The sequence below is a fragment of the Oreochromis niloticus genome, linkage group LG4 (assembly GCF_001858045.2).
Source record: "Oreochromis niloticus isolate F11D_XX linkage group LG4, O_niloticus_UMD_NMBU, whole genome shotgun sequence".
Taxonomy (NCBI): domain Eukaryota; kingdom Metazoa; phylum Chordata; class Actinopteri; order Cichliformes; family Cichlidae; genus Oreochromis; species Oreochromis niloticus.
The window spans coordinates 27,991,943-28,006,291 of record NC_031969.2 but is presented as its reverse complement, the minus strand read 5'-3'; the positions used below and the strand labels follow the sequence as shown (position 1 = coordinate 28,006,291).

General features: G+C 39.2%; 1 protein-coding gene across 6 annotated transcripts in view; it reads left to right on the top strand.

Moving 5' to 3' along the window:
• The window catches only part of asic2 (acid-sensing (proton-gated) ion channel 2), a 381,467-nt gene that overhangs the window by 351,661 nt on the left and 15,457 nt on the right, over positions 1-14,349 (top strand). For all 6 annotated transcript variants that reach the window (XM_019357682.2, XM_003442002.5, XM_025906407.1 and 3 more), the window contains one exon: positions 10,651-10,778. In XM_019357682.2, coding sequence (XP_019213227.1) covers positions 10,651-10,778 — 128 coding nt within the window. The remainder of the gene's footprint in view (positions 1-10,650; positions 10,779-14,349) is intronic.

Sequence of the window (14,349 nt, the reverse complement as noted above, 5' to 3'; positions counted from 1 at the left end):
AGAAACACATCAGGACGGATAAAACCAAGCTCACTCAAGACTTTTGCAACCTTATTGCTGCAAAACACGCTGATGGCATTGGTTACAGCAAGAATTTAGAAAGTACTGAAGGTTCCAATGACCTGAACGACAATTAGACAAACCTGTGACATACTGGGAAATATAGTCTGGTCAGAGGACCAAACATGAACTCTTTGGAAGCCATAATACAACACCATGTTTGGAGTTCAAGAGGCATCGTATATCACCCCCAAAACACCGTACCAACAGTGAAGGTTAGAGGTGAAAACATCATGGTGTGGGGATGTTTATCAGCACATGGCCCTGGCACACTTTATATATTTGAAGGAAAGATTTTTGATAAAAAAATCTTCTACTATCTACCAGGATGATGAAGATTAAATCAGGGTGATTGATTCAGCAAGACAATGATCCCAAACACACAGCCAAGGAAACTCTGAATTGGTTTCAGAGCAAGAAAATAAAGCTGCAAGATTGGCCTGAACTGAATCTAATTGAAAGTCTTTGGAAAGAACTGAAGCTCACAGTTCATAGAAGGGGCCCACAGAACCTTCAGGATTTGAAGACTGCTTGTGTGGAAGAATGGGCCAAAATCACACCTGGACAATGCATGCCACTAGTTTTAACATATAGGACCTGTCTTGAAGCTGTCATTGCAACAAAGGCTTTTGTACAAAGTGTTAAATACATTTCAGTAAGCGTGCTCAAAACTTTTTCCCTGTGTCATTTCTTCGTATTACAAATAATTTATGACTTGATTTTGTTGCATGTGTGGACTGGTGAGAATTTCATGTCAATAGCATCTTTAGAAATATATTTACCTAGAAAGCTGATGACGTGATCAATATTTATTTTACCTGCTGTATAACTGCTGCTCAGAGGCTCGGAAGAGTTTCCACAGAAAACTGTTATATGGTCTGAGTTTTCAACCAAGCTGTTTATTTATGTATTTATTTTATGCTGGATGGGGCTTATAATTCTTGTTACAGACTTGTAATAACACATGCATAAGGACAAACTGCTTTTATAAAGTATGAAATATGAGCAGAACCTTTTTCAAGTAAGCCAGAAACTGAAGCACAGCCCAGTCAGAGCAAATCTGAGTGCCAGGACATCATCTTCTACTGGGTCATCTGATAAGCATTTTACCAATCTAACTGGCAAATCTCATATAGAGTATGCTATTTAAGCTTCTTTGGCATCCCTACTGTAGCTGTGCATCAGCGAGCAAATTTGTCAGCTCACATTCATGCCAGCTCCTCTTTTGCAGTTGTGTATGACCTGATACATATTTGCTGTCATCTGTATTGGTCTATGTATTTGATATTTTGAAAACCATTTTGTCATTGTTGTTGAAATTATTTAAAATCATATATGTAATTATAATATATAATAATGTATCTTGTATATTGTTATTATAAGCTGTCTTTCTGCCAGACAGACAGGCTGTACTGTAGAGAGTTATTGCATGTGGTAGAGTGGAAAAGGAAGAGGATGTAAAATCCTTGAGGGGTGCCATATTCAATGTAAGGAGGGAAGGAACTGGATTATTAAGTAAATATTTTGCATTGGCAGTTTTAAGAGCGCTCTGGTACTACATTAAACCCCTGAAAATTTCATAATACCTAGAGTTCATCCATTTTTCCATTTAAAGTCAGCAAGCAGTCTTTATGCACTCGGCACCCTGTCCATTCAATAGCACAACAGTGTTTGTAGAATAATGAAAAGCCCTTCAGTCACATTACAGGCAAAGCCGCAAACTGTGATGACACTGAAGTCCAATCCTTTCTTATATCAGATATATTTGACTTTTGATCATCATCACAGAGGATTTCTTTAAAGATAAAGTCAGCCCTTGTGTACAAAAACTAGACTGATCTAAACAGCCAGTTATATTGTGCTCTGGTTGAAGGGATGCAGATTGTAAGAGATATGCAAAGGATCACAGAGTTATTGAATTCTGCTTTGTAAATGGGACAATGGGATGTTATATCAACTTTTTTAATGTTTCTTTTTATGTCACTTTGCTTTTTTATCTCTGCTTTAGCTCCTTTTCATCCTTTTTCACTTGCTTTCCTCACGTCCCCCTCTTTTTACAAAATGAAGCCAAAATGTTGTATTTTACAAGGCCTTCCTTGATAAATACTTGTGAGAGACATCAGCAGTCAGGGGTTTCTGTCTTCTTCTGTTGTCTATTTTCCATCTGTTTGCCATTCATCTTATCAGATTTTAGCTTCCATCTTATGTGGCAAACAGGAAAGTACAACCCAAACAAGCCTCAGAGTCCGCTGCTAAAATCGTGCCTTGTCTGTACATTTTCTGTCTGCTGTTACGAAATGAAAGCGATGGTGAAAACACTGAGAAAAGGAGCAGATTTTTTTTTTTCCAACAGCAGGTTAAGCCAAGTGCAAGTGGAAGTGGAAAGTCCTTGATCCTTTTATCTTTACTTTTTGTATCTTTTCCTTTTGTGATGTCAGTGTGATGTTCTCAAGTGCAATCTTTTGTGTAGGGGGGTTTTCTTCTTGGATATTTAGAGTGTTTCTTTGATTGAACCGTATTGTTTCTTAAATTGACGAGGGGAAAAAACACAAGGGATCAGTTTAATTCTTAATCAATCTGCCATCCAAATATTATGTTTAGTTGGGTATTTTTACAGGATTGTGGGTCAAAAAATCTTTTTCTAGGCATCTTAGCTACAGTAGCATAGGTGGCACATCTGAATGCTGTGCTCGTTTGCTGCTTTTTGCTGTTTCATTCGGTATGCTTGGAAACTGTTATTACTCTTCATGTCAAGATTTTGCAAAGACAGCATTTTAGCGCTGTATGATTTGACTCTTGCTCAGATTTATCTACGAGGTTTGTATCTGAATATGAATTGAATTGATGTTGCTGTAGCTTTTTACAAAAAAATGCCAGAGATAAGACTGAATACAGAATCCGGTCGAATTCATTTACGCTGAACAGAGAAGCAGGGTACTGAATGAATGATTAAACAGGTGAACATAAACATAGATTAAGTGTTCAAAAAATGTAGAGATGTGAACTTTTCCATGACGACTGGGAAACTTGTGGGCTGTTAAAGATCATATGGTATGATCAAACAGTCCAGAAAAGTTACTAAATGGACCTCATGGTGAGATTTTGGAAGGTGAAAAATGTCAGTGAATTAAAGAAATTGATTTTAGTTCAACAGAAGTTGAATTTTTATATATGAAACTACACAGTGCATGAATATATGCTATAGAAGTCAGCATCATCTTTCTGGGGCTGTGGTTATGCACAGTGATTCCTGACGCTAAATGCTGTACATGTGCTCACAAGTCTGTGCTTTAAGTCCTCTTGAATCCAGAAGTCCTCTGACCTCTGAAGTCAACAAGGCATTTTTTGTGCTGTGAGCTGCAGCTCAACTGAGATTTTCTTTTTCTCGTTTTTTCACTTTAAACCCGAGAGCTAAAAATGGCTGTGTGGAAAAAAGACCCAGTAGATGAGTAGTTTTTGAAATATTCAGACCAGAGTGTCTGTAACCAACAACCATGCCACATTCAAAGTCACTTAAATCCCCTTTCGATCCGTTATGCTGCTCAATTTGAACTCAAGCAGATGCCTAAATGCACTGGGTTGCTGTGAATGACATATTAAATACCTGTGTTAATGTGGGCCTAAGTGTACCTAATTAAGTAGCCAGTGAGTGAAGAGAAATGAAAAGTAAAAAGCAAATAAACATCGACTGAAAAGGTGTGGGCTAAAGGCTAGGCGTAATATATGTAGCCTTTTTGCATTGAGTTGTAACAGGTCAGATATCCTTCACTGCAAACTCGCATCTTTGCCATGATCCTCTCTCCCGCATTTCTTTGTTTGTCAACAGATGACTAATAAGTCCAGCGAGTTTCACATTTTGGGCTGACAGAGCAAAAAGTCTTTGTGCTCCACTAGCTTCCTTATTTATTTATTTTAAAGATACAACCGTATTGTAGTGGTTTACACATTTGTTTGGCAAGCAAAAGGTTGCTGGTTCATTTCCATTTAGAGATACAAATTCTCTTCGAGGTTGTGTCAGGAAAGGCATCCGTTGTGAAACTCTGTCAAATCAAACATGCGGAGCTAACCACTGTGACGACCCCTTGTGACAAGAGAGTAACCGAAAGTAGCTTCTTTTTTTAATTTACTTTTATACAGGTCAACTTTAAGGTGATTTTTTTCTTCTTTTTCCACTGAGCCATAGTCTCTGGTGGCTTTCTCCATGATGCACCTTGATGTAATTTTGTTTCCCTATGAAGAGAAATGGGGTCTTGGCAGTATTTCTGATTGCAAACAGGCCTATCAGCAATTCAGAATGATTCTAAATTGCTAAATTATGCACTTTGGTAAGAATAAAACTGTCAGGTTCGCACATTGTAAGAATCTGATGGTAATTCTGGGAACAGCTCAATATAGTAATGAGTAAATGAGCCCCAACACTAGCATGTGTACGACTAGGTTAACATCCACACTGTTTGCACTCTATCACGTTTGGATTACCATCTGTTTCAGTTAGTACGTATTTACTGAAATAAAAAGACACATTTAAATGTTGACCTGATGCTTGATTAGAAAGAAAGAGAGTAAGAAATAGAGCTGATTTGTTTTCATCTGATGATCATACATTTTTTATTGGGCCAAGAGGACGGCAAAAAGACAAGATAATGATAGAAAGAGACAAGCACATCAAATATAAACTGTAGTCAGTCACTAAGTGTAATACATTAGTGAGCATTCACGTGGTTATACGGACTTTATGAGTGAAGGCTTCTTGTATTCACTTTCTTTTGAATTTTTTTCTTCAGCATGCCAGCTGCCAAGTCATTTTTGCTCTCCTACATTACACGCATAATACAGACCTTTTATAAAAGCTGACATGCCCAGTCCTGAATGTGACAAATCCTGTAGAAAGGTGAAATAGAGAGAGGAAGGTGATAGGCTGGGGTGGGACTTTGTCATCCTATCTTTTACACACTATTCATGCACCCACAGTCTTGCATGCGCAGATCAGTCGATCGTCTTCTTTTCCTCACTTCTCTGTTTGCCCATAGTGAGGTGAAATCCTGAAGGTGAATGGAGGTGAAATCAGAACACCACCTGCATTTAATATATATCAAACAAAGCAAGTAGGATTCAGGTTATGACTGTAGCTGTTGATAGCATCCTAAGTTAGTCCAGCCCTCTTACTGCACAGAGGGCAAAATAAGTCAAATGAGCGTGACTGCAGTGATGAAATAGATGGTAACTGCAGATCTGTGATTCTGCTAAAGCTATGGTCATATGTAGCAAACATCATTATCCATGATCGTCTTGATCATCTTTTGATAAGGGAAGCTGAACTGATGGGAGCACAAACAAGCACAGCCATTCCCATTTGCTCTGATCTCTTATGCTCACACATGCGCGCACATGCGTACACTTTCTCAAGAGATTCAGTGAGCGAATACAAATAACACATTTTCAATCACAGCAAGAGATCATTGTTTCATGTGCTGCATCTTGTTCTGTGTAAATTGATGTCTTGTTATGAGAGATAAAGGTCTCGAACAGTCTGATTCTAGTGTCTTACAACTAAGCAACATTCATTTGCAGGATGGTTAGCTTATTTGGTGTTCTCTATCATCATTTATTACTCTTTTGCAGTTGCTCTTCGGTACTGGATTTGTTTCTATTAGCTACATAATGCAAGACAACTGGGTGTGAATAAAAGCTAATGTAAAGTCACGTCTTTTCAAATAAACAGACAAGTCCAGCTTGTCATTTGCGTGAATATGCAGCTTTTTTGTGGGTTGCATGGGAAGTTAATGTCTTTTTTTGGAATGAAAACACAAAATGTGTGCATTCGTGCACACATATATGACGATTAGCTTTTTCCACATTTTATAGACCAACGTGTTAACTGAAAAATTGTGATTAATCGCTAATAAAATACTGCCATGGCTTGATTCTGAGCTATGTATGTGTCTGCTTCTGCTAAAATAATATTTTAATCCCCAGCTGGAATAAAATAAAATTGATTGTTGATATGTGAATACTCTGGAAAGGTGAGCTGCCTGGTGAGGACTAGGACTGCTGTCTGTGACATCCTGTAGAGACTTTTGATTTGAAGGGAATCTCAGAAGAATTTATGCACACAGTTTGTTAGCTTCACCTGATGGTGCAGCTGCAGTGATGGGCTAATAGAGAGGGGCAGACACACTCCTGTGTAAAAAGATCAACCCGAACATGACCATCATTCACAGAGCCAGGTCAATTTCTCATATTTATTAGCTGTCAAATGCGAAAGTTTGCTACTGATCTCAGTGAATGATCGGGGTCTTTTCTGTCTGGAGATTTGCAGATTTGGGTAAAATAGGGTGACATGCTGCAGTTTATGCTCTTCAGAAAAGCAGAAAAATCATCATCAAGTAGACTGTTTTAGAGGTCTGATATGTAGAGACAGCCTCAATCTTGAGGAAGATTGCTGACTTGACAGTTTTCGAGAGGACGACACCCTCCATCAAGAGGATGAGCCACAGAAGGTCATTGCTGAAAAGGGTGGCTGTTCACAGAGAATGAAAACTTGGCTGGAAGAGAAAAACGAAAATATTTAAAAGTCAGTTCAAGAACTTGGGAGAGCTTAACATGCTGTGTCAGTGAATCAAGAGCCATCACATACCAGCGTCTTCAGGAAAGGGGCTACATCTGTCGCATTCCTAATATCAAGGGACTCCTGAACCAGAGATGACATCAGAAGTGTCTTACTTGAGCTAAGGAGAAAAAGAACCGGACTGTTGCTCAGTGGTCCAGTGTCCTCTTTTCAGATGAAACTAAACTTAGCATTTCATTTTAGCAATCAATATCCTAGAGTCTGGAGGAAGAGTGGAGAGGCACTGAATCGAGGGTAATTGAAGTCCAGTGTGAAGTTTCCACAGTTTGTCGTGATTTTCGGTGCCATGCCATTTCCTGATGTTGGTAGTGGTTGGTTCACTGGATTTTATCCAGTCCAAAATCAACTAGGCCATTTAACTGAAGCTTTTAGAGCTCTTCATGCTTCCATCTGCTGACAAGCTTTTGAGAGGTGACTTATCCCCTGCCGCAAGTGCCAAATCTACCACTACTATACTGACCACATTATAACTGTTCTTGATTGGCCAGCCGACTCACCTGACCTGAACTGCTGTTAAGAGGGAGATGAAATACCCCAATGAAAACAGATGAGTGAAAAGATTCAGTAAGCTGATCTCCTCCATTCCCATGAATAAAATGATTTTTGAGCCCTTCTCAGTCATCAAACATATAAATGAACATATTTCCAAAAGCTGGACAAAATAAAAACTTTTAAATTAATTTTAGAGAATATGAATGATGTGAGCTATGTGGTCCTGTAAAAAAGTATTGAAATAATGACTTTGACTTTTATGTGTCTCACATTATTTTGTAGGAATTTTGGCCCAATCTTATTTACAATCTCGCCTCAGTTCATTGAGTTACCCTCTAGAATCGATCAAGCAGCAGCAGCATTCGCCTCCCTCTGACGTTGCCTCTGGAGGAACATAAACCTCATCACCAAAATCCGCCTGTACTGCACACTGGTATTGCTCATTCTTCTCTGTGGATCCGAGACCTGGGTCATCCTCAAGCACAACCTCAAAAGCACAAGGTCTTCCAAATGTGCTGTTTGCGTCAGATGTTCTGAGGGTCCCTCCGTGACTTTCTCAACAACAGTGTCAGCAACATACGTAGTCAATTACACCAGCAGCCCTCGATGAAGAAACTGGTCCAGAAGCGACGACTACAATGGTTCGGCCACGTCTGCCACATGAGCAACCATCGCATGCCATATCGCCTCTGCTGCAGCAGCGGAGAATGGAGAATGAAGCGTGATGCATTCAAGAAGACTTGGATCAAGCAAATTGAAGACGATCTTAAACAAGGGCGTCTAATGCTTGAGTGCATCGTTGACCAAGATGGAAACCCTACGGGCCCACAGCGACGTATTGGCTTCGTGGACGACCTCCCCTGCCGACCGACCAGCTAGGGACAAAAGAAAAAACACTGAGTTGATCACTTTTTGTAGAGGTGCTCACATTTGCTGATCAGTTAATCAAGTGCATTTGATTTGCAGCACCTGTCACTTATCCCCTTAATTGCTGTAGGAGAAGTAACATTATACTTAGTTTTTCACGGCACTGCATAGAGCCCTATCGAAACTTTCTTTTCCTCATGACTTTAGCCCACAAAATGAAAAAGAAAGTAAAACAAACATTCAAAACATTTGAAATTTTTAATGTTGAAATATTTAATGAATATAAAAGTTTACCCTTTTTACACAAAATTAGGGAAACTTTTCCAGAATATTAAATTTTCTTAGATGCACTGATACATTGATTTTAACACAGCTTTTTATATGTTGAAGATAGCTGGATACATGGCTGGGTTGGCCATCAGAAAAGTGACTGCTGGAAAAAATAATAATAATAAGAAAGGGAATATTATTGAGCTACTGCTTGCAGAAATACTCCGTAAAAACTTGTTAAATGTCCCTTGACAAAATAAAAAACCAGCAGAGAATATATGCTGCAGTTATTGTTTATGCTGACAGCCTTTGTTTATTTGCTACTCATATAAATACAGTTTTGTCATATATACGATTAAAAGACATTAGACAGCACGCAGACTCACAGGGTGACATACTCCTTTATTAAAATAAACAGCCTGCATAGTTAGTGTCAGTAGCTCAGGGATGAAATTCTTTGTTTACACTGTTAAGTGCTCATTTTAATGAAGGATTATGTCATCCAGTACAACAGAAGGGCTCTTTAATGGTTTTTAATCGTCTTTGGACAACAGTGGCTAATTATGTGCAGTCTTACAGTGCTAATGGGGCATTTGTTACAGCATTATAACAGTAATAGTATTAAAAAGACATAGTTGGGTATTGTGTTTCTCTTTTAACAAGTCTCACTATAAATAACCATATAAAGACAAATATTCTACACTGAATAATTATTGTTCTGTGATATGTTCTTAAGCAGTGGGGTGAAAAAATAGTTAAAATTGTAAAGTAATATCAACTAGCTGAAAATTGGCCAATCTATGATAGAGATGCTCATTTAAAAAAAAATGTAACTAGACAGACGACATCTCTCACATCACCGAATAGTCCAATCTCAGTTTATGTGCAGGGGAGGTTTCGAGTTTTCACATTTCACATGTTCGTGTTTCCTATTAGATCACACTTGGCTGTCAAGTTGTCAGCATGCCAAACCGAAGATTAAAATTAAGCCGTGCAGTTTCCTTCCTTGAGCAGATGAAACCATCGTCAAACTGAATTCGTGTTCAATGATATACCAAATTTGGATCAAGCATCAGAGGGGGAGAAAAAAATCCCAAAACTCCATATACACTTTTTGATTGACGCCATACTTTTAATCGTTCGGGTCAGAACCATTGAAACAGCAACTGCAAGCGAGACCAGCTGCAAACCATGTCAATGTTTTTGTATTCTAATGCAAGCAAATCTCAGCAGCGTGCGCTGTGCTCATGTCCCCACATACTTCTGGCCATATGGTATTTACAACATGCACAGATGTTGTGCTGCAGTTGCATGTAAATCACCCCTAGTCCAGTCGAAATTTTGATGAGACATTAAATTTGTTAGCTACAGATAAGGCTGTCATCACAAAAGAGATGATCTGTTTAAAAGATGTGAAAGATTGAACAGTGCACAGGATAAAGAACAAAAGCAATTCCTCCCCCACACATGAATACAGAGTCAGCATCTCTCATCATGTTTTACATGCACACACCTCCCTATACTTACTCTCTCAGAAACGTGGATTGATTATCTCTCTCATACAGCCAATGTTTCTTTCATACCCTTTTACACACACAGCTGATGCTCTCAAACACAGAGCAGGAAAAAAAGCACGTTTGAGCCCTTCATCTGTTGCTAAACGTGACTGCATCCACGCCGTCGTCATATCAGTCACTGCAGATGTTTGATTGATGAGTGGATCAGTGCGGGCTGATGCTGTTGTGCATCTGTGTGAGCAGTATGTCGATTTGCGAACGACTCCAATATCTTGGCTGCCGAGCACCCCGAGGTGTCAGGCTGATCAGCTGGCAGGGGAATGCCTTGATTGAATGTCCGGGAGCACGCGGCTGAATGTGAGGACACGGAGAGAGAACATTATCGATTTCTGCAAAAATCGCTCTCTCTTTGACCATAAATGTTATGGCCCTTTTGGTGCTTGCTTCTGCGACAGTGTGTGTGTGTGTGTGTGTGTGTGTGCATACAAGTGCTCTGAATAAAAGGATAATAGTGCTTTCATCTACGGAGTCAGCACTGAACCTTTTTTACTGTCTCTATGATGTCACAACAAATCACATAGCACATCTCGAGCGTGTTTATTATAATAACGGCAATCCTACGTCTATGGCTTTGACTCAAAATCCCTGAAATGCATCGCTGAATGATTGTTTCCAACATTAATTTTGCTTTCGAGTTTAAACAGCTTTTAAACGACTTACCTGAACCACTCAGAAAGCCAGAGGCATTCAGAGCAAATTTCTGTTTATTAAGAGATTACATTAACTAACCAGGTCTCTCCATTTCTTTTCTTCCAGAAGATACAGCCTTTGAGGCAGGTGTGCGGGTACAAATCCACAGCCAGGCAGAGCCTCCGTTCATTCACGAACTGGGCTTTGGTGTGGCACCTGGCTTCCAGACCTTTGTAGCAACACAGGAGCAGAGGGTAGGTGTCTCTCACTCATATACAGTTGATGGTTTTTTAAAAATCTTCTCTCTTCCTTGTGCAGTTTTTCACTCCTTTTTCACATATTAAGCATATCTCACAGTGATAAAAGGGACAAAAAACTATGTGATAAATAACCTGGCATAGCAGGCACCATGAGATTTTCTGCAAGCGTGTGGAAACCCATGTGGGTCCCCGTAGTCTGAACTTTCAATTGGCCTCTGTGGTCCCTTGATGATTGTTGGCAGACAAATGATGAACTTCCCTCCATTTACTGGCTTTGACCTTTCTGGAAGAGAGGATCTTCACTCAGTCTCAGCCTTCTTCAATCACACTGAAGCTTTCTCACATCACACATGGCCAGTTTAAAAGGCTGCAAGACTCACAGGCATACAGCAGTTGTATATGATGTAAATAGCATTTTCAGTGTCACCATTCTCTTCTTCATAAAGTTGGGTTTTTTCTGTTTTCTTGAGGCTCAGTTGATAAAACTCCACAAAAGGTGTTTCTGGACTGCCAGAGTGAATATATTTCTATTTTAGCTCCTGTGAGCCTTGTCAGTTTACTGAGATTATTAGTTCTGTCTTTCACATTTACCTTTTGTGGCTCTATGTCTTATTTTTTTTTTCTTTCTGCCTACCTCCATCTCCTTTCCTCTCTCATAGTGAGGCTTTTAGAAATCTATTGTCTGGCTCAATAGCAGGAGTTGACTAGACTGCCCTTCTTTGAGCAGGCAGATTTCTGTCAAGATAAATTCATTGCCATCTCATTTTTAGAATGGCCTGTGCATCTGGCATGAGAAATGAAATATCTTTTGAAAACTGCTGCCTGTCAGTTAGTGCATTTAAAGTTTAAGGTTTACAGCACACGCAAAAACAGATTTTATTTTGGCCAATCAGGCTATTGGATACTAGATGGTTGAACCATATAATGAACAAAAAAAACACTGGACCAGAAAATCAAGCCAACAAAAGGAAATTGGCTTTAAATATCCGCAAAACTGATTCAAAATGATGGTTAACCAGATCAAGTTTCACTTAAATTTGAAACTTTTATTCAAAGTAGCTGCTGAAAGTCATAATTGGTTCCCTTAGTGCTAAAATAGCACAATCTAAATACAGTTATAATGCAGTGATTTGCAAATCTCACAAACCCATGTTCTATTCACAAAAAAAGAGAAAATATATCAATTATTTAAATTAACACATTGCACTATTTTATGCTAAATATATTGAGTTTGATGGCAACAACACATCACGAAAAAGTTAGCTCAACAAATGACTGGAAAGGTAAGTGGAAAAAGAGACGGCTGGAGGAACATTTTCTAACCAATTAGGTTAATTGGCAAGAGGCTGATATGAAAAGAACATCTTCGAAAGGCAGAATTTCTCAGAAGTAAAGATGAATAGACGAGTTTGCAACAAAACATTATTTATAAATTAGAGAAGAGTTTCAGAATAATGGTCGTCAGTGAAAAATTGTGAAGACTTTGAATATCTCATTATCTAATCATCACAATATTCTGTGAATCTGGAGAAATCTCTGTGTGAGGGATCTGCTAAAAAATCCGTATTAGATGCCTGTTATCTTTGGGCCTCAGGCAGCTCTACAGTAAAAACAGAAATGATTCTGTCATGGAAATCCCTGTAAGGGCTCAGGAACACTTCTGGAAATCAGTGTTGGGTTTACTGCCAAGAAGCATTGTTACAACAAAGAAATAATCAACCAAACATAATTAACCTAACTTTTTTGTTCCAAGTTTATCTGCTGCTTCTCTATTAGCAGCCAGTTCTCACCCCCAACATATCACATAGTGACTCATAGTCAGGAACCTTTGATATCTCTTTTTGACACAGTAGGTTCTACTTTTTTGTGTATTTTTTGGTTTGTATCATCACTGTCTGGGAACACCGGTTTCAAATCTTATGAGGAAATTGGATGGTTGTTATCAATCCCATGCATGCTGTCAGTATGTTGCCTCCTCTCCCGTCTAGGTGGTTATCACATCACGGGAAAGGAAATAACTATCAGCAGTGTGATTCCACACATGCTGACACACACACGAAGAGTGGCTAGAAGAGAGGAGGATGTTTAAAGCACTTGACTTCTCTGTGCCGTACAAGTTTGGGGCTCATCTGTTGAACTTGATATCATTTGGGCACCAAAAATAGTTAAGACTGGAAAAGAACATATGTAAAACACTTTTTACAAAGATACATTATATGTGCATGTGTACACAGCCTCTAGATGTCATATCTACATAATATGTCTTGCTGCCTTATCACTGAGTAGATTGGACAGTGACAGTATACTCAACCTTATTGAAGGCAGAGGAGGGCACCTACCAGCAATATTTATGGCTCTGATAACAACTAAATAAGGTGTGTGAAATATGCCACAATGGTAATGCAGAAAAGTTTGAAGAAAAAAAAAGAAACAATGGTCTAAATATAGCAGAGACAGGATTTGTAGTGCTGTTTTCTGTTTTATTGTTATATTTTCCAATCCAGGAAAATTATGTTAGCAATGCCCAGCACATTGGAAAATGAGGCCAAAAGTAAAGATAAGTCAGTAAGGTATTCCAGCGTGAATGTTAGGAACTTATCGTGACCAAAATGTAGTTGAAACCTTGCCTCTTTAAATCACAGCTCATTGCGGTGCAACAAAGAGAGACTTCAGTGAGAGGCAGAAAGGAGAGGAGGAGATCTATCCAGAGATGGTTCAGCCTCTTGGGTAATGAGCCTCCAGGGCTTCTGTCTCAGCTCATCTGTCAGCCCAGTTCTGTGACTGGCAGGGTGAAGACAGCCCCTGCTCTTCCTGCCTGCCTGCTGCGAAAACACTGTCCCTCTCCACAAGCCTGCACGGTGGGAAACACCACTCCAGCTAATTAATGCAGAACTCCACTTTGTATCAGGAGTCTGAGAAGAAAAACCTACCACTTTGAGCAGTTCCCACCTGTCTTTTCAAGCTTTTTCTCCGTAAACCTGGAGGGCATTTTAAAATATGTCCCAAAACAATCAGGATAATGATGATTGGGTAGGGTAATCTGGGACAATGATTTGGAAAGAGGCCTTGTGGAGGATGTTAAGAAGCTTGGTGATTAGCGAATCTTTGTAATGGATACCAATCGGTTTCCATGTTAAAATGACTGACAAAGACTATAAATTGACTCATTTTCGGTTAATAATATTAGGCTGAGATCAAAGCAGCTTTAATCAAGTGTGCTGAGGCACAAAATACATAGCCTATGGTGAGGGATGAATGAGCCCTCATATGGAGCAGGGCAATTTCAAGTTTAAGCTCCCCGGATGCAGAAATCGCCCTACTGTGGGCTTTTAGCTGAAGCTGAAAGGGCATGGTGTCCCCTTCATTGTCAAAGTCATTCTTCCCAAAGATAAAAAAAAATATTTCATTATACTATTATTCCATTGCTCAAAGTCATTATGCTGCAGTTTGCCGTGGTAGCATTAGAATTAAGAAAAATAACATGGATAAGTGCAAATTTTGGAACTTGCTTCTGATTTGTTGAGGTCAGGCTTAAGCCACAACTCTCAAATTTGCTTTTCAGCTC